At 59.9% G+C, this 17,891-nt stretch overlaps 1 protein-coding gene across 1 annotated transcript in view; it reads left to right on the top strand.

Moving 5' to 3' along the window:
- The first annotated feature begins 16,037 nt into the window (after positions 1–16,037).
- Positions 16,038–17,891, top strand: part of EPHA8 (EPH receptor A8) — a 34,003-nt gene continuing 32,149 nt past the window's right edge. The window contains 1 exon segment of the mRNA XM_047084405.1: positions 16,038–16,131. Coding sequence (XP_046940361.1) covers positions 16,038–16,131 — 94 coding nt within the window.

The following is a 17,891-nucleotide window of genomic DNA, read 5'->3' as shown; positions in this document are numbered from 1 at the left end:
AGGCTGCTTAGCACAGTGGTTTGGACAGTGCCGGGCTGGAACTCCCATCTGGTCCTGCGCCTGAGCTTTCCCTCCTGGACACCCAGGAGCACTCTGGTCCCCTCGGGGACTGTGGGCTGCCTCTCCCTCGTAGTCCCTCCCCACCCTGGACTGCAGCCGCAGGGGCTCTGAGGCTGGTGGAGACCTGTGGAGCTGCCTGGAAGCTTGGAAGGAGAAGGTGGAGGGGCGCTGCCTGCCTCTCCCCCCAGGAGGAGCGACGTCGCGGGGAAAGTAGACCTCGGAACCCAGGGTCCCTGCGCTTGGATGGGTGTCCCCCGGCTGAGAATCATCTGAGCCAGCGCTGGACTAAACCCTTTGCTTGATTATCTGATCTCACCACCCAAGGACCCCACGGGACGTGTGCTGTTCTCTCCTGGGTTTCCGCAGAGGAGGAACCTGCAGTTCAGAGAGATGGACTGACCTTTCCCTTGCTCCCAGATCCCTCTTTCATTCTGTGCCTCCCTTTCCTCTCTCCTTCCCAATGCTGTGTGTGTGTGTGTATGTGTGTGTTGGGGGCGGCGGTGAGTGTGTGCCCACATGTGTATGTGCACACGTGTGTCCGTGTGGGCAGTGCACATGTGTCGGGGAGGGCTCCATGGGAAATGAGCCCCATCCGGCCCACAGCCTTAGGATAGGGCCCCAAAGGCCCACGTTGCAGGGCCCGGGTGCAGGTGGAAGGCAGTTCTGAGCGGCCTCAGTGGAAGCGCCCCTCACCCCTGGAACAGCCCCACCAGCTAGGATGGGAGGGGCTTCTGGGGGGGGGCTGGGGGACAGACTCACTGCCCCCCACCCTGTCTAGATCCCCCTGCAACCCCTGTGGGCCTGGCACTGAGCTCGCTTAGCAAATGGGGGTTGGCCGAGGGCATCTTTCGCAGGGTCTCCTCACCACCCCCATCCTTCTCAGTTTGCCCCTCTCCCTCCTCCCTTCCCTGTCTTTCCCTGCCCTCTGCTGTCTTCCTGTGTCCCCATCTCCACCTCCGTGCTCGGGCTCCTCCACCTCTCCTCCACTGTCGGTCTGGTCTCTCTTGCTCCTTCAGTCCGGATGTTGGCCATCAGTTTGTCTTCCTCCCCCCTTTCTCTTGCCTCTTCCCCTCTGGGTTTCATCTCCCCACCTCCCGCCTCTGTTGTTCTCCGAGGCCCTCCTCCCCCCAGGCCCCCCAACCTCCCCCCGTTTGGACTCCCTTTCTCTCCTCCGAAGCCTCCTGCTTCTCTGTGCTCCCGTCTCTGCTCTCGGGTCCCCTCCCTCGCCCGCCCTCTCCCTGTCACTCGCGTGTGCCTCCCCTCCCTGAGCTCCAGTGGGGCCCCAGCTCCTCTCAGCCTGCCGTCTCTCTCCTCCTCGGGAAGGCAGGCGGCTGCGGCAGCCAGCGGAGGCCCCACTGGATGACAGCCGAGCCAAGCATTCCTCGGAGCTGTCACCGAGGAAATCACACACCCGCGCCTGAAATTCAAATTAGAGTTTTGCTGAAGCTGCTAAAATTCCTCAAATACTCTCTTTGAAGTCCCCTAGCAAAATGGCCATTGCTGTTAAAATGAGATGGTGGCCAGAGGGTGTGGACGGGGCCACCACGCCAGGGACTGGGAGTGGGCTCCCCACACGCCCTGCCTTCAGTGGTCACCCCCGGGGGCTCCCTCAGAGTACGCTCACTGGGTCAGCCACCAGCCTCACCAGGCCACCAGCCTCTGCCCATGGGGTGCCAGCGAGCCCCAAGCTGCTGGGAACCAGGAGCTAAGGGTCAGGGAGGAGGCCCCGGGCAGAGGGCTGAGTGTGGGCTCCCCACAGACCCCGCTTTGGGGTCCTTGTCTCTCTGCTGCTCCCTGGGTGACCCAGGGAAGGCGACCACCACCCTAGGCCCGCTCTGCAAGCCCAGATGAGAGTTTGTACACACAGGGTGTGAGGGTGAAGTGAGCGGTCACTTGTGTGGCACCTGCACACACAGTAAGGGGTCACCGTCTCTGTGGCGGTAACAGCAGCCCGCACGGGTGCTGGCAGTGGTCACCACGGGCACGGCAAATACTTCCGCGTCCGGCATCGTTCTAAGCTGTGTCTATGGTAACTCGGTTCATCCTCAGGACCCCGTGTGGGGAAGCTACTATTGTCCCCATTTTACAGATGAGGACAGGGGGCCAGAGAGGTTAAGTGGCTTGCTCACAGCCCCTCCCCACCCACCGTCTCCACCCCGCCCCCCCCCCCCCCGCCCTCTACACACTCTACAGCGTGCCCTACCCCAGGGTCCAGACTTCTGTCCTGAGCCTGCCTCTTGCCAACCGCCTGCACTTACATTTCCCCTGGCAACCTTCTGCCCGCCCCCGTGTCCGTCCCTTCTGGCGGACGTGGCTTTTGCCGAACGAGGGCCCGTCGCCATTCTCTCCGCTGGCCCGGAGCCATCACACCTTCCAGCATGGCCTGCCTGCTTTCCCACCATGACCTGTCCCCCACCTGCCTGACATTTTCCACCGCAGATAATACTCTGCAGTTAGGTCTTGTCACAAGCTACCATCAGGCAAGGATGGGCAGCTTTCCGTGCAAGAACTTTCAAATAAAAGTCCTTGGCACCCTGCTTCCTGTGATCTATAACAAGTGACCCCTGGGAAGGTCGACAATAAGTGAGACAGACGGCAGATGGGGCCCTGAGGCCCTGGCCAGCCGGAGAGAGGGGCCGGCCCTGGAAGGAAATGGTGCCCGGGAGAGAGCGGCTGGCTTTTTTTTGCGCCGGCCCTGTGCCCGGCACTTAAGGACGGTCCCCGGCCGAGACTGACTGCAGCCCTGGGCTCTCCGGAACGGGCAGCCCAGGAAGGCATCTGGGCCCCGGAAACGGCCACGTGTGGCAGGCCCTCAGGTGCTTACACAGCCAGGTGGGCTTTACAGTCACGAGGTGGGAACCAGAGACCTGCCAGCCCGAGCCGCTCTTGGGTCATTGATTCTTTCAGCAAGGCCGTGTCGATGCCCACGTGTGCCGGGGCCAGCCATGGGGGCGACCCCACGCCCGCCTTCTCACACTCCCAGGCGCCTGGAGAGACACGGCCCAGCCAGCAAGGACGCGCTGCTGTGATCAGCTCTGTGATGGCAGAAGTTCGGGAGGCCGAGCTTCCCGAAGACGCACCCAAGCCAGACGTGGGGAACCAGGGAGGGCTTTCTGGAGACCAGAAGTTTGGGCAGGCCGAGGCTGAGCTCACCAGGCAAACGGGCAGGGCAGAGGAGTATGCTGGCCGCGGCAGAGGGGGGAGACTGCAAGTTCCGAGCGGTTGTTTCTCTGAGTGAGGAAGTGGGGGTGGCGAGACCCTTGCCTGGAGAGGCAAGCGAGAGCCAGGAACAGAATTCTCGTGGTGGGGAACTGACACAGAAGAGGTTCCCAGATGCTTCCTGAAAATTCGCCCTTTTGGGATTTGGTGGCGACATTCAGACCAACCGTCCCTCCTGTTCCACGTGCCTGTGCTAAGTTCTGTGTGAAGAATGATTGCCCACAGAGGAAGCAGCCCCGACGGAGCCTCCTCAGCCCCGAGGGGCCTGGGGCCGCCATTCCCGGCCAGGCTGCAGGAGCCACGGGTTCGATGCTCCAATGACCGGGGCGGGACGGGGACTCTGCAGATAAGGAAACTGATGCCAAACAGGGGGAGGCCAACCAAGGTCACGCAGAGGAGTTAGTGGCAAGGCCAGAACTCAGAGCCCAGGCCCCCCAGCCAGAGCTTTCAACTCAACCGCGGGGAGGTCTCAGACCAAGGTGCCAGGTCTCGGGAATTCTCCTTGATGGTTGGTGCTGCCGAACGTACCCCGTCGGCACCTCCCTCCCGTGCCTGCTGTGTGCCCGGCCCCGCACTGCACATTCGGAGGCTGTGCCGTGGGGCCAGAGAAGGCATGGATATTAAACAGCAGCTGACCCACATCGAAGCCTCCGGGAAGGATGCGGGGGGTGGGTGAGCGCGGTGCAAACACAAAGTGCCGTCTGGAAGAGGAGGCTGCCTCGAGGGAAGCCGGCCTGGGCCTCCACCCGGACCCCGGTCTCCCCATCCTTCGGCCAAGGGGACCACTGGAACCATTTCCCGAGGTCCCCTATCCTCCCCTTCTGTGGTGCTCACCGAGACCATGTGTGCACGCACGCGTTTGCACGCTGTGTGCACGGCCCGCATGTGCCGGAGCTGCCGACAAGTGCCCCAGGTGTATTTCAGGGGCCGTTAAAGCTCCGTGTTTAATGGCGGGAGCCACAGTGGTCACGGCTGTCATCGGGGATTTCACGGGCTCGTTTACATCTTTAGCTTCTTCCTTCCGAGACGACTTCATCATCCCCAGCCCCCACCGCCCCCCCAGCCCCTCAGCAGTGGTAGGGAGAGGAGGTGGGGCCAGAGTGCTAAGCTCCGTGTTGGGGGGGGAACAGGCTGACGGAACAAGCCCAAGCTCAGACTGAGGGCCGGGGGCAGGGCTTCAGGCAGGATCCAGGGTCAGAAATGCTTATTCTCCCCACCCCAACCCCAACCCCAGCCACCACACGGCCCCGCAAGCTGGAGAGGGGTGGGGGGCGGGGCTGAGGTCCGGTCGGAAATGCAAGGACGAGGACGGAATTATTGCGTCTGCAGCAGGCAGGGTCCAGGAGCCCAGAGGTCAGGACTGGGTGGGGTCAGGAGCTCCAGGAGTCTGCTGAGGGGCTGAGGGGCCAGGAGGGCCAGAGAGGAGAGGCTATGGATTCCTGGCTGCCCTGGGAGCCTCAGCTCCTCCCTGCCCCGGCCGACCCCCACCTCCAGCCGCCATGGAAAGCTGCTCACAACTGTCAGGGCCCAGAGGCCTACGGCTGCTGGGGTTGGGGGTGGGGGGGCTGGTCCCTGCCAAAGTCCGGCTGAACAGGGCTGACCTCCAGCCAGAACTGGGCAACAGCCCCCAGAAGCTGAGATACCGAGGGCGGGTGGGATCCGGCATCGAGTGTGGACAGTCAGGACCCTTGAACTCTTGACTCACTTCAGCCACTTCCCTGCTGGTGCCTTCGAGCAATCACTCCCCCTCCAAGTCTTTGTTTCTTTCTTTATAAAGGGGGTACACATAAGGCACCCCAGTTTGGTGGGTGAGATGGACACACGGGCATTTACCATGCTCTGGGCGGAGCCGGAGGGAGCGAGGCAATGTGGGCACTTAGCACTTGCCCTGCAGGCGTGGGAGTCTACTGCAGCAAGCTGTCAGGATGAACACAGTGACAGTGACCAGGATGACAAGGGATAAGTGCCGAGGACCTGCCCCCCCGCCCCCCAACCCGGGCTGCAGGGTTTCAGGTCAAGGAAGACCTCAAGGAGGAGGTGAGTCCAAGCTGAGACTTGAGGGAGAAGTAGACTTTAGGCCCCATGGGGGTGAAGGAGTTGCATGTGCAAAGGTCCGGAGCAGAGAGAGAAGAGTAGGAGATGGAGCCCCAGAGAGAAGCAGAAGCCAGACCCAGTCCGTCAAGGGCTCTGCGTTGCAGGCCAAGGAGCTAAGCCTTCTGCTGGGGCAGTGGGGCCGCTGCAGGCAGGTGAGCAGGGGCATGTGGTGTTCCAGAAGGATTACCCTGGCAGTGGGCGGGAGCAGGATTGGAGGTGGGGCACCTGGAGGCAGGGGGCTGTGGGCAGGAGTGGGGGAGGGGGTGGAGTTGAAGAGGGGCCAGATGCAATGAAAGGTTGGTGGGAGCTGGGACCGGGCTGGTGGCTGGGTGATTTCTGGGGCTTCTCAGGAGGAGGCCCTGCCCGGAGGCCAGGGGCTGGATCACTGTGTCCAGCCCCAGGGCCAGGCTGCCTCCACCTCATCAGCACTCCCTCCACAGCCCGGGAGGCTGTCACCAGGAGCCCCAGGAAACATCCCCTCGGAGAGGCGCCTGATGGATCTGTCACCACAGTGCCATCCCGCCCAGCCGGCCCCTCACACTCGCGGGGTAATCTGCTTCCACCGGGAACATTGTCCTTCAGCCTCCCCCAGCTCCCAGCTCCGAGCAGGGAGGGCGGGGCTCGCAGGACGGAGAAGCTTTCTTCCCCGAACAAATGACCTTGGGCCAGAACGGGAACAGCTTGGCTAGAATTCAAACAGCCTGGGCCCCCAGCAGCCCGGGGCTCTCAGCCCCTCTTCCACTTGTATCCCAGGGAGTAAATCTGCTTTGGGGACCGTTCCAAATCAAACTAGACCCTTGGGAGCTCCTTTCTAGGTGACCCCAAGCCACTGAGTGTCTCCAGCTTCCAAGTTACGCTCTGTCTCCTTCCCAAGAAACCTGCCCCCAGGGGGTTGTCTGGCCGAGAGCGGGACACATACCCAGGTTTGAGGGTCAGATACCTTTGGGTTCACATCTCAGTTTGGCTGCCTCCTGGCTGGGTGACCTTGGACAGCTTGCTCTCCGGCTCTGAGTCTTTTGGGGGCCTAATGTAAGAGGCCCTGGAGCGGGGTTACTGGAGAGGGGAACTACAAACCATCCAGCCCACCGTGGACGCCTCACAAGTGACGGCCCCTTCCGGCTGATTATTTCCTCCTGCCCTGCTGGGGAGCAGGACACAGGCTCCCCTACGGTGCCTCGCCCCAAGGCGTGAACAAACCCATAGCCCGGCCCTTTCTCCATGTTCTGGGTGCTCTCACGAGGTGGTCTCATGTAGGGCACTGGGCTTGGACCCCAGAAATTGGGTTCTGATCCCACATTTGCTGCTGGCTGTGTGACATTGGGGAAGTCAGCTGCCCTCTCTGGGCCTGTGACTATTCTCCTCCTCCCTCCCACATGCACACCATCACCCTGCTGTTTAGCATTCCTCCCTTAGCTTCTAGGAGTTCTTACCCACCGCCAGGAAATGGCCTATTCTGGACCTGTCTGTGCCATCAGACTAGCAGTTTCCGGAGAGCAGTGGACATGTCCTCCGCTCCCAGCAGCCCCGGATCCTGCCCCAACACTGCCCGGCCTCACAAAACATGCACGGAAGGAACGAGATGGAGACAGGACAGGGGTTCTTTGGCCATGTGACAGAGGAGCACGTGGGCCCCAGAGGTGGGGGAGGGCGATTTGCCCACATGGAGTGCGGGGGGGGGGGGGCAGCCATCGGTTAGCAGGGGCCAGCTCAGTGACCAAGACGGCCTCGTGTAGGGCCAGGGTTTCCCCTGGGCTGCGGTGACTAGTGACGATAATAGTGGTGGGCCGGGAAAGGCGGCAGGGACCTCGCCGTGGTCATGACCCCGGCCCTGGCTCCTGTCATCAGACCTGCCCAGGCAGCCACTGCCCTCCCAGCACACCCTCTGCCTCAGCAGCTTTAATGAAAATCAGACATAGATCTTTAGAGCTGCTTAGCATTTCAATACCTTCAATAATGGGTATTACCAAGTCACCCTCCTAAAACTCTGCTCTGGAGAGGTGCCATCACCACCCACCCACCCACCCCTGCACTCACACCCACATAAACCCCGGCCTCCCCATCCACAAGTCACTGTCACCCAGGCTCTCTCTCTCACACACTGTGTGCTCGCACGCTCCCTCCCTCCCTCTCCCTCCCTCTCTCCCGCAAATACCCGAAAACACAGAGAGCTGCTCCCCATCTGTCAGAATGCTGATGTGGGCTCATCTCCTCCCGACAAGGCAGAATGATGATAAGGTTATTTTTTAATATCAGGGATATTAATACTCCTCTTTCTGATAATAAGCCGTGGCCTGATCCCTCCTGCTCCCTGAGGGAGGTCTTGGGTTGGGGGCAGTTGAGGCGGGGGAGGGAGGTTGGGAGGGGTGTCAAAAGGCTGAGATGCAGGAGGGCCCCCTGGGTGCCAGGCACCCTTTCAACGTTCACGATACAAGGGCGGGCGGTGGCGTCTCCATTGGACAGGGCGGGGCCTGAAGCTCAAAGAGGGGGAGTGGCTTCTCGAAGCCCACAGAGCACACAGCAAGGGTCAGGCCCGGGATTCCAGCAGGTCTGACTCCAGAGCTCAAGCTCTTTGCCGCCTCCCAACACATTTAGAGACTTTCCCTCAACTGCTGCCAGGAGCCCATTATCCTGAGGCTCCACAGGGAGGGTCCCCGCTCCACCCCATCGTCCAGCTGAGAGGTCAGGCCCAGTTTGGCCCTGGCCCCGGGCCTGGCTGGGTAATCCAGCCTTCTGACAGGGGCCGAGGCCCTGTAGACACCAGACGTGGCAGAACTTCCCTGTCCCATCCCCTGTGGTGGCCTAACGGTGGCCTCTCCTCGGGGCCATGAGCTCCTTTTACCTTCCCCCAAAAGTCTGGGGGAAGGGTCAGCACACCCACCCGGTGACCCACAGATCAGTAGCCCCCGTGGTATCTGCTCCCTCCCTATGACCGACCCCAAGTTCCGAACTTTCCCTTCATCTGAACAGCCACCGCTCTGCGCCCTCCCACTGCCTCACGACTAAGCGTGTGGGCTCTGGAAGCACAGATCTGGGTTCGAATCCTGAGCCTGCCACTTAGTGGCTGTGGCCCCTTGGACAAATATGTCACCTCGCCTGCTCCCAATATAAAGTACAGATAATAACAGAACTTACTTCAAAGGGCTGTTGTTTAGCTTAACAAGCAGAGTGAATATTGCGACATATCATCCTAGATGTTGGGAGCCCTTAGAGACCTTCCCCCAAGCTGAGCAGCGCCCCAGAGAGGTCGTGAGATTTGCCTAAAGTCACACAGGCAGTTAGTGGCAAAGAGACTCTAGCTCCAGTTCCAGGCCTCACAAAGGGAGCCAGGGATGAGGCAAAACGTCCTTCTAGAAGGCTGCCCGTGTGCCAGGTGTCAAAGGCTTGGTGCCCAGCAAGGGCAGAGGGAGTCCCCGCTCTCATAAGAAGGTGGTTTGAATCAAGGAATCACATACGTGCAGGCAGAATTCCAGACTGAGCCAAGGGTGCTGATGGAGATAGGCAAGGTTCTCTGGGAGCTGACCTGGGGCAGGGGTCCGGTGTGGCTCCCTGAGGACAAACAGGAGTTATGGAGGTAGGACAATGTTCCAGAAGACGGAACTGAGGATGAAGTCTGTGTGTGGGAAGGGGCACGGCACATTCAAGAAAGCACCGAGAGGGAAGAGGAAGTGTTGGAAAGGTGCCAGGGTCCAGACCACCTGAACTGGGCCTTGTAGGGTGTGATAAAGATTTGGGTCTTTGTCCAGAGAGAAGAGGGGAAGGCTCTAGAAAGGCTCTCATCAGCGGCGGGGAAGGAGCGGGGGGGGGGGGGGTGACTGAAGGGACCCAGGGAAGGGGCACAGAGGCCAGTCGCCCTGGTGAGAGGTGATGGGGGCTCAGAGGCTCACAGGCTGGTGGCCGTGGCAGGTGGCAACATATGTTTTGGTGGTAAAACCCAAGGGTTTGGGACGTCCTGGGTACTCGGCCGATGGAGAAGGAGGTACAAGACCAACTTCAGGTTCCTGACTTGTACAGCTGGGTAGACGGTTGGATGAGGGCCAGGCACGTGGCAGAGAGCCGTGGGGCGTGAGTCTGGGGCAGGTGGAGTTTGAGGGGTGGCGGAGGTGACACGAGATGAGGAGAGACTGAAAGAGAAAGCAGTGGAGTCCACAGAAGACACAACTCCTTCAAGAAGTTTACTGGGGGGGGAGGGGGCATCTGGCTGGCTCAGTTGGTGAAGCATCCGACTCCTGATTTCAGCTCAAGTTACGATCTCAAGGTTCGTGAGTTCAAGCCCCGCATTGGGCTCTGCGCTGACGGTGAGGCACCTGCTTGGGATCTTCTCCCTCTCCCTCTCTTTCTCTCTGCCCCTCCCTCACTCATGTTTTCTCCGTCTGTCTCTCTCTCTGTCTCTCTCTCCAAATAATTAAACTTAAAAAAAAAAATGGGGGCGCCTGGGTGGCGCAGTCGGTTAAGCGTCCGACTTCAGCCAGGTCACGATCTCGCGGTCCCTGAGTTCGAGCCCCGCGTCAGGCTCTGGGCTGATGGCTCGGAGCCTGGAGCCTGTTTCCGATTCTGTGTCTCCCTCTCTCTCTGCCCCTCCCCCGTTCATGCTCTGTCTCTCTCTGTCCCAAAAATAAATAAACGTTGAAAAAAAAAATTAAAAAAAAAAAAATGAAGTTTCCTGGGAGGGGGAGGAGAGAGGGAGATAGCCCAGGTCAGGGGAATGAGGCACAAGGGGATGGCATGGTTTGATTTTCCAGGACAGGAAGGACTTGTGCACAAGGAGTTAGCAGCCCAGAGCTCGGAGGCCCATCCCGGTGTCGTCTTCCTTCCACCGCGTTCTGCTGCTGCCTGTGGCTCCAAACGGTGGAAGTGATTGATTATGTGGAAACAGGAGGAAGCAATTAGTCTGTGCATGCCCGGCCATTAATAAGCCTCTTAGGTATTTATAACAACACTTCATTTACCCTCCAACCTGAGAACAAATATCCTGAGAACAGCCAGAAATAGCTATGGACACCGATCTCAGTCTTTACTAACAGGGAGGTCCCTCACTTAGAGCCCACTGAGTCTTACTTTACACACAATTCTAATAAGCGTTCATTTTTTCTTAGTCCACACTAGGGGCAGCAACTCAGGAGACAGGTGGGAACTGGCAGGGGCAGGAGCCCCTGCGGCAGAGGGAAAGCTGGCCAGGAAGGACACGGAACCCTCTAGCAGAGAAGCCCCGGGTGCATGCAGTGAACAGGGCCCGCAGGTCCCCCACCCGTGGTCCTGAAGGCACCTCTGTCTTACGCTGTCTTACGCTGTCCCACCACCAGTGGCTTGAGCTAACTCATCTCAAAGTCCCTTTCCCACATCAATATGCAATGATCCTTTGTTCACAGTGACGATTCTGAGCCACCGAGCAAGGGCTAAATTACATGCGGTATTTTCTGCTTAAAAGAGGACTCTTTTTTTTTTTTTTGAAATGTTTTAAATTGTAAATTTTATTTTAAGTTTTGGTGCCTACAGTTTCTGAAATGCTCCCTTATGTGGAGAGGGATTTTGTAATTGCCTGTTTAATTATCTGCCTCCCCGTTAGGCTGACGCTCTGTGAGAAGGAGGGCCACGTCTGCGTGGTTCACCGTCTTAATCCCAGCACCTTGCACGGCGCCCCAGGAGGGGCTCGAGACGGAGTTGTTGAATTAGCGAATGGATTAGTAAATTAATATCGCATAGCAGGCAACATTCACTCAACAAACATTATCACCTTTAACTTGGCCTATTTCTTTTCTTTCCTTTCTTTCTTTTCTTTCTCTTCTCACTTTGGTCACACGGCTACTAGAAAAGAAAAGCGAAAAAAGGTGGCACACACGACCTTTCCATCTGCTGGGGTTGTCTTAGGCATTCCTGCCCTGGCTCTAGAGGCAGAGGACAAAGCGTCAACACGCTCCCCGCGGTCCGGGTGACTCTTCCCTATGTAACGGAAGGAACTTCCTCACGCGTGTCCCGGTGCCCGTCTCCCCTCCAGCCTGTGAGCACTTCCTGGGCAGGGCCGTATCTCCAGTGGGCCACCAGCACGTTCCCTTCGTACCCATTAGAAACGGTAGAGCCCTTCATGCCCATTACAAATGCCCATTAGGGGCGCCTGGGTGGCGCAGTCGGTTAAGCGTCCGACTTCAGCCAGGTCACGATCTCGCGGTCCGTGAGTTCGAGCCCCGCGTCGGGCTCTGGGCTGACGGCTCAGAGCCTGGAGCCTGTTTCCGATTCTGTGTCTCCCTCTCTCTCTGCCCCTCCCCTGTTCATGCTCTGTCTCTCTCTGTCCCCAAAATAAAATAAACGTTGAAAAAAAATTAAAAAAAAAAAAAAGAAATGCCCATTAGAAGAAAATGGTAGAGGGGGCACGTTACAGATGGGAACACGGAGGCCCCAAGTGAGGAAGCAACAGGGGCCTCATGCTAGGAATCCGGCTCTTCCTAAGATCTCAGAGGCTCCACCCTCCAGCCAGTCCCCTCACAGAGTAAACCCAGGGAGAGTGAGAAGGGGCCGTGGGGTGGGCTTCTCATCAGGAGTCTGAGGGAGACGGTCTGGGGGCAACAGGATGTCCGGGGTGGGGGGTTAGGGTGGGGTTTAACCACTATCCACTACCCCTACCCCAACACTCACACCCACCCACCTCCTGCTAGAGCATCCCTCCTACCTACGCCAGAAGGGGTGCCCTGTGGAGTTCTCCCCTTGGGTGTAGGACTGCCCCGTGCCAGCCCCATCCTCTAAAACACGGTTAGCACCTTCCCGTCTCAGATCTCTTTTTAAAACGTTTATTATTATTAATTTTGTTTATTCATTTTTGAGAGAGACAGCATGAGTGGGGGAGGGGCGGGGGGCGGGGGGAAGAGAGGATGCGAAGCGGGCTCCGCGCCGACAGCAGTGAGCCCAACGTGGGGCTCGAACTCACCAACCGCGAGATCATGACCTGAGCCGAAGTCAGACACCCGACTGACTGAGCCACCCAGGCGCCCCATCTCAGATCTCGTTACAGGTTCCCAGGCGTGTTTGCACCTGTAGACTACACATGAGTCTCACAGCAACCCTTCGAGTTGGTACACATCCTCATTATCCTCAGATAGGGAAATTGAGGCTCAGAACGGTGAAGTGAGAAGTACTTCTGAGAGGGCATTTCTCCCCAAAAATGGAGAATATAATGGGGCTTGTGTGAGGCTCCCTGCAACTCCCCTTCCCACTCCTAGATGGAAAAGTCAAGGGTGGGGGGGAGGAGCCGTGAAGTGGGGGAAGGAGTCAGAGGCGGAGCCCCACCCCCACCTTACCCGGTCCCTTAGAGCAAGGTCCCAAGGGGCCCACGTGCTGGCACAAGGCTGGGCGCTGTTCAGATTCGCCTCTCGGAGAGTCGAGGTCAAGCCCACTTAGCAGGCCTGGCTAGCACACCTGCACAGCGATCTAGAAAGCAAGCTGTCCTGCAGCCCAGCATGGCCTTCAGCAACCGTGGCCTCAAGCACTTGGCCAGCGGGGTGTGGGCCCCTTGACCGGCTGCTCACTCATTCACTCACTCAGCAAACGTTCCCGGAGCACCCAGCCAGCCACCCTCCGTGGCCGCTGCCCTCAAGAGGCTCAGAATCCAGTCAGGGAGGGGAGACAAACCAGCCACAAGCATCCCAAGTCCTGCCGGTGCACTTCACAGAGCTTCCCACCCCATCCTCAGGGCCTCCCGAGTCTTCCTCTCCTAGCCTTGAACATGGGGAGAAAGCAGGGAGCGCGTGAGAGAAGGGATGCAGAGTCGAGCCTGGGAGATGCACCATGAATGACAGCGTTGACGGTGACGGTGACAGCGATCATGACACTGGGGAGCCTTGCCCCTGCCTTCTTCACCCACGGCCCCTCCCCAGCTGCCCTGCCTGCCTGACCACTCAGGAGAGGAAGGAAGGCCCCCTCTTCCCGAAGGTTCTGCTGAGACACCCACTTCTCTAGAAGAAGGGTCTAGTGGCCTCTTCCTTCCCATTGGTGGGTGGGCGAGTTGCCACTTGGAAACATAGGACAGGTGGAAGGGGAGGGCGTGGGAGGGAGAGACCCTGGGAAAGGGCACACCTGGGCTGGGACACCCTGGGAGTTTCGGAGGGCGAGGAGACCACCGAACACAAGCCGCTCTTCCCCCCCACGGAACGCGGGTGAGATACATTTCTTTTTTTTTTTTTTTTTTTCAACGTTTATTTATTTTTGGGACAGAGAGAGACAGAGCATGAACGGGGGAGGGGCAGAGAGAGAGGGAGACACAGAATCGGAAACAGGCTCCAGGCTCCGAGCCATCAGCCCAGAGCCTCACGCGGGGCTCGAACTCACGGACCGCGAGATCGTGACCTGGCTGAAGTCCGACGCTTAACCGACTGCGCCACCCAGGCGCCCCAAGGTACATTTCTAATCTTGCTAGAGAGGATTCGGAATATGGAGCACACCCCTGCCTGACGGAGAATGGCCCTTCACGCTCACCCGGTCCTTCAAGGGTCCCCCAGTTCCAGAAGACTGCAATATGGGCAAATCCCAGGTTTGGCTGGCTCCACCTCGACCTGGAAATGCAGAACCCCAGCCTCCTCCCATCAACAAATATTTCTGGGAGCCCTGGTCCGGGGTAGGAGATGCCCACAAGTGCTCGTGACTGCATCCTGCGCTCTGTCCGCAGTTTCCGGTCCTGCCTTGCTCACTCCCCACCGTGCTCCAGGAGCGAGTTGCCAGCCACGAACCCTTCCATCTGGGGTGCCCCGCAGGGAGATCTAGAGCCCTGGTAGCTGTGGCCACTTCACCTACGGGTTTGCCCACACTGTGCTGTTATTAAAAGGTTTGCATTCACTGCCAGATTTGTACCTTGGGAGATAACCACATAAAAATTCCAGTTATAAGACCTCTCTTGAAAACACAGAAAATCAGGCCCCCATCCCCGCGGCAATGGTGGCTGAAGCTGGAAAGACTCCCCTAGCTGGTTTCATCGGGCTGCCTGCCCGTCTCATGTGAGCATTTGAGTTCGCCTTTCCAAGTCTAGTCCAATCTGCTGCCTCTACCCCAACATCCCCCTCTTCGTAGCATCCCTGCACGGCTTTTAGCTAGTGTCTGCTTGAATGCTCCTGGTAACAGTTGGCTTACTACATCTTTGAGGCAGGTGGTCTGAGCAGTTGGTCTGAGGCATTTGGTGCTAGGAAAGGGCTCCTAACTTGAGCTATCTTCCCCCTTTCTATAACGAAGAAAGATGCACGGAAACGAAGTGGGTTTTCCTCGCTAGCATTTAACCAGCTGTGTGATCTAAGGCGAATGACGATGGTCTTTCTTTGCTTCAGTTTCCTTAGCCGCACCTCGCCTGCAGGCTGTGCGGGGCTTAAAGGAGAGCAAGTTGATAAAGTGCCGAAAGCAGGGTCTGGCACGCACTCCCCAAATGGCCTTGATCATTCCGTATAACCTCCAGCCATGGATTCCAACCAACTTTTCCTGGTGAGCTCAGGGGCTGGGAGTGCAGCTGGAGAGAGCTGGGCAATGGTCTGTGCCGGCTAAGTCCGAGGCAGAGTCCAGACTTGTCCCAGCAGGCACCCACACTTGAGGGCCAGCCCCCAGGAGCTACAGGTTTCTTATCTGCTTCCTGGACAGCTCGGCCCTCCAGGGGCTCAGGGGCTTTGAGGAGAGCAGGCAGGGCTGCAGGAGGGAGCCCCCACCGTCCCTGCCCTCTGCACGCAGCCTGTAGCCTTCCCAGGATGAGGTCCCTACTCCTGGGAATGGAACTGGAGATGGGGAACTTCACGGGAGGGAAGAGCAGGCAAGGATAATCCCCATCGTCCAAGAACACCTGCCATTACTGGGGGCCTTTACCTGAGTCCTTGAATATGAGTCTCACAACGGCCCTAGGACGGAGAGGCTGTTATCCCTGTTTTATCGTTATGGAAGCTGAATCTCAGAGAGGTTCAGAAACTTGCCCAAGGCCACACAGCCAGGATTGAAAGTCTTGTGTGTCTGGTGTCTGAGCCTGCGCCCACGACCGCTGCACTCCGCCGCTCCCTAAAACTCTGGGCGTCTTCTTCTGCCCGGCCATTGGGGAGGGGAGGGGAGGGGAGAGTTTTTGCCCCAAAGTGCTTCCGAGCCTCCGCCCGGGACCTAGTGAGTGTGCATCCCAGTGTGTCACCGCGCGAGGCACTTTGGGCGCGCGTGTCTGAGAGTAAAGCGTGTTAGCGTGAGTGTGCGGGAAGACGCCTCGCCTCGGTGTGCGTGTCCGACACGGGGACTCCCCCGGTGGTCTGCACGTCCCGGTGTCGCGGGGGCGCCCTGACCGTGGCTCGGCGCGCGGTGGCTCCGGATCCACGTGCGGACGTGGGGCGCGGGCGGGTGAGTGCGAGCGTGCGCACGTGCGGCGGCGGGGTCCGCGGGCCGGTGTCCGCGGTGCGGCTCCGTGTCCCCCACCCCCACCCCCGCCTCGGTGCTGATTGGCTCGGCGCCGTGACGGGCCGGCCCCCGCCCGGGGCGGCGGCGGCGGCGGCGGCGGCGGCGGCGGCGGCGGCGGCGGGCGCGGGTGCCCGCGTGTGCGCTGTGTGCCGGCGTGTGCGCCGGGGTGTGCGCCCGGCCGCCGGGTGTGCGGGAGAGCGAGGGAGCGCGCCGACGCGCCGGCCGCTGCGGCCGAGCTGGAGGGTGCGCGGCGCCCCCGCCCGCCCGGCCCGGCCATGGCCCCCGCCCGGGGCCGCCTGCCCCCCGCGCTCTGGGTCGTCACGGCCGCGGCGGCGGCGGCCACCTGCGTGTCCGCGGCGCGCGGCGAAGGTGAGCGGCGGCGGCGGCGGCGGCGGCGGCGGGGCGGGGGCGGCCGAGGGGCCGGGGCGCGGTGCCCGCTGCCCGAGGCTCAACTTCCTTCCCCTCGACCCGAGCGCGCGCGCATAAGGGGCTGGGATCCCTGGGTTTGGGGGCGGGAGGGGGGGGGGGTGACAGGGATGGCACCGCGGGAGAGAACCGAGGTCAAGGGACGGCGCGATGGAGACGGGGACAGGACTGGGGAACAGGGACCCGTGGGCTGGAGGATGAGGGACAGAGGCCCCCCGGGGTCTGGGGAACAGAGGGCTAGGACTGAGGGATTCGGAGCTGGGAACAGAGAACTGAAGGTTGGACATTGGGGATGATGGAACAGGAGGGGGGCGGGTGGAGGGGGGTGGGACAGAAGACAAGAGGTATAGAGGAGAGGGAACAGGACCAGGGGACAGGGCGGGGACAGAGGACAGAAGACAGGGATACGGGGATACAAGATGAGGTTCGGAAGGCTGAAGAAGAAGAGGGCAGGGGTGGCCTTGAAAGGGGGGACCAAGAACTGAGGAAGGAGGAGCAGAGAGCGGGACCAGGTTGCAGGAGGACAAGAGAGGGGCAGGGAGTGAGAGTCTTAGGTGGGAGGGCTCGAGGGCTGGGGAGGTCACAGCTGGAGGGGAGGGGCAGCTCTGAGGGGCAGGACGTGGCCCTGGGCGCAGGGCACAGTGAGGGGCAAGCCGAGGGGCTGCAGAGGGGCTGAGGCAGGCAAGGCCTTGGAGAGCAGGGTCTTGTCCAGGGGCAAGGCCTGGGCAGTCCAGTCACCCAGGGGACGAGGGGCCAGGGGGATGGGGGGTGGAGGGTGGGAGCAGGAGTGTGGGCTGAGCGTTCAGGACAAAAAAGGTCTGGGAGGTGACCTCCTGGCAGTGGGAGGGAACAAGGAAAGCTGGGAAGAGGCACCCACCAGGTTCCCCCAACACCCAAGGCCTCACACCTGCACACCTACGCACCTGCACGCACACACTCATACACACACACAGTCAGTCCCACTGAACACTCCAGGTCCAGCCCAGGATGCCACCCAGGATTCTGTTCTGGACCTCACTCCTTGTCCCCCAGGACCTCCTCTGCCCCTACAGCTCTGCACAGAGGATGTGTATCCTGGTGCTCTGTGCAGGGTCCAGGGGCTGATGTCCTGGGTCCAGGGCTGCGTTCTTACCCCGGCAGGATGAACTTCTTCCACCTGCGAGGGAGCTCCAGAGCCAGTGTGCCTCATCCACGCTCAGATATACCAGAGATCCACCCCCTTGCACACGAACAACTCAGAGATACAGCTGTCCCCGAAAGCACACGTGCGCACACAGACACGCATCAGGATTTGCACACATAGACCCAGGCCCGTAGAGACTCGCTTGCATGGACAGCCCCCACCTCCAACGTCACCCACATCAGATACACAGAAGTGCAGCCAGTACACGTGTTCACACACATGTGGGGACAGATGCACGCACATGAAAATATGCACATTTATGGGCAGATACCACGTATGTAAGAGGACCCTCAAACCTGCAGTTATGCCCACAGAAATGCATATGTACATATAAATGCACCCACAGATAAACTTACAGTCTCCAGTGAAAAAGGGACCACGTAGGGAGCAGGGACCATAGCAAGGGAGCTAAGAGGCGAGGTGGCAGGCAGAGCAGGGCCAGCTGGGCGGCTAGTGATGAGGTGCAGGTTCCTGGGACACCAGAAGAGAACTGAGTGAGGGTCGGGCCTGTGAGCCAGGA

Source organism: Lynx rufus, unplaced genomic scaffold (assembly GCF_022079265.1).
Source record: "Lynx rufus isolate CCGP_SWC_20201006 ecotype Redwood Valley unplaced genomic scaffold, mLynRuf1.p SCAF_2, whole genome shotgun sequence".
Classification (NCBI taxonomy): Eukaryota; Metazoa; Chordata; class Mammalia; order Carnivora; family Felidae; genus Lynx; species Lynx rufus.
The sequence above is the reverse complement of the archived record's forward strand: the minus strand, read 5'-3'. Positions and strand labels throughout refer to the sequence as shown.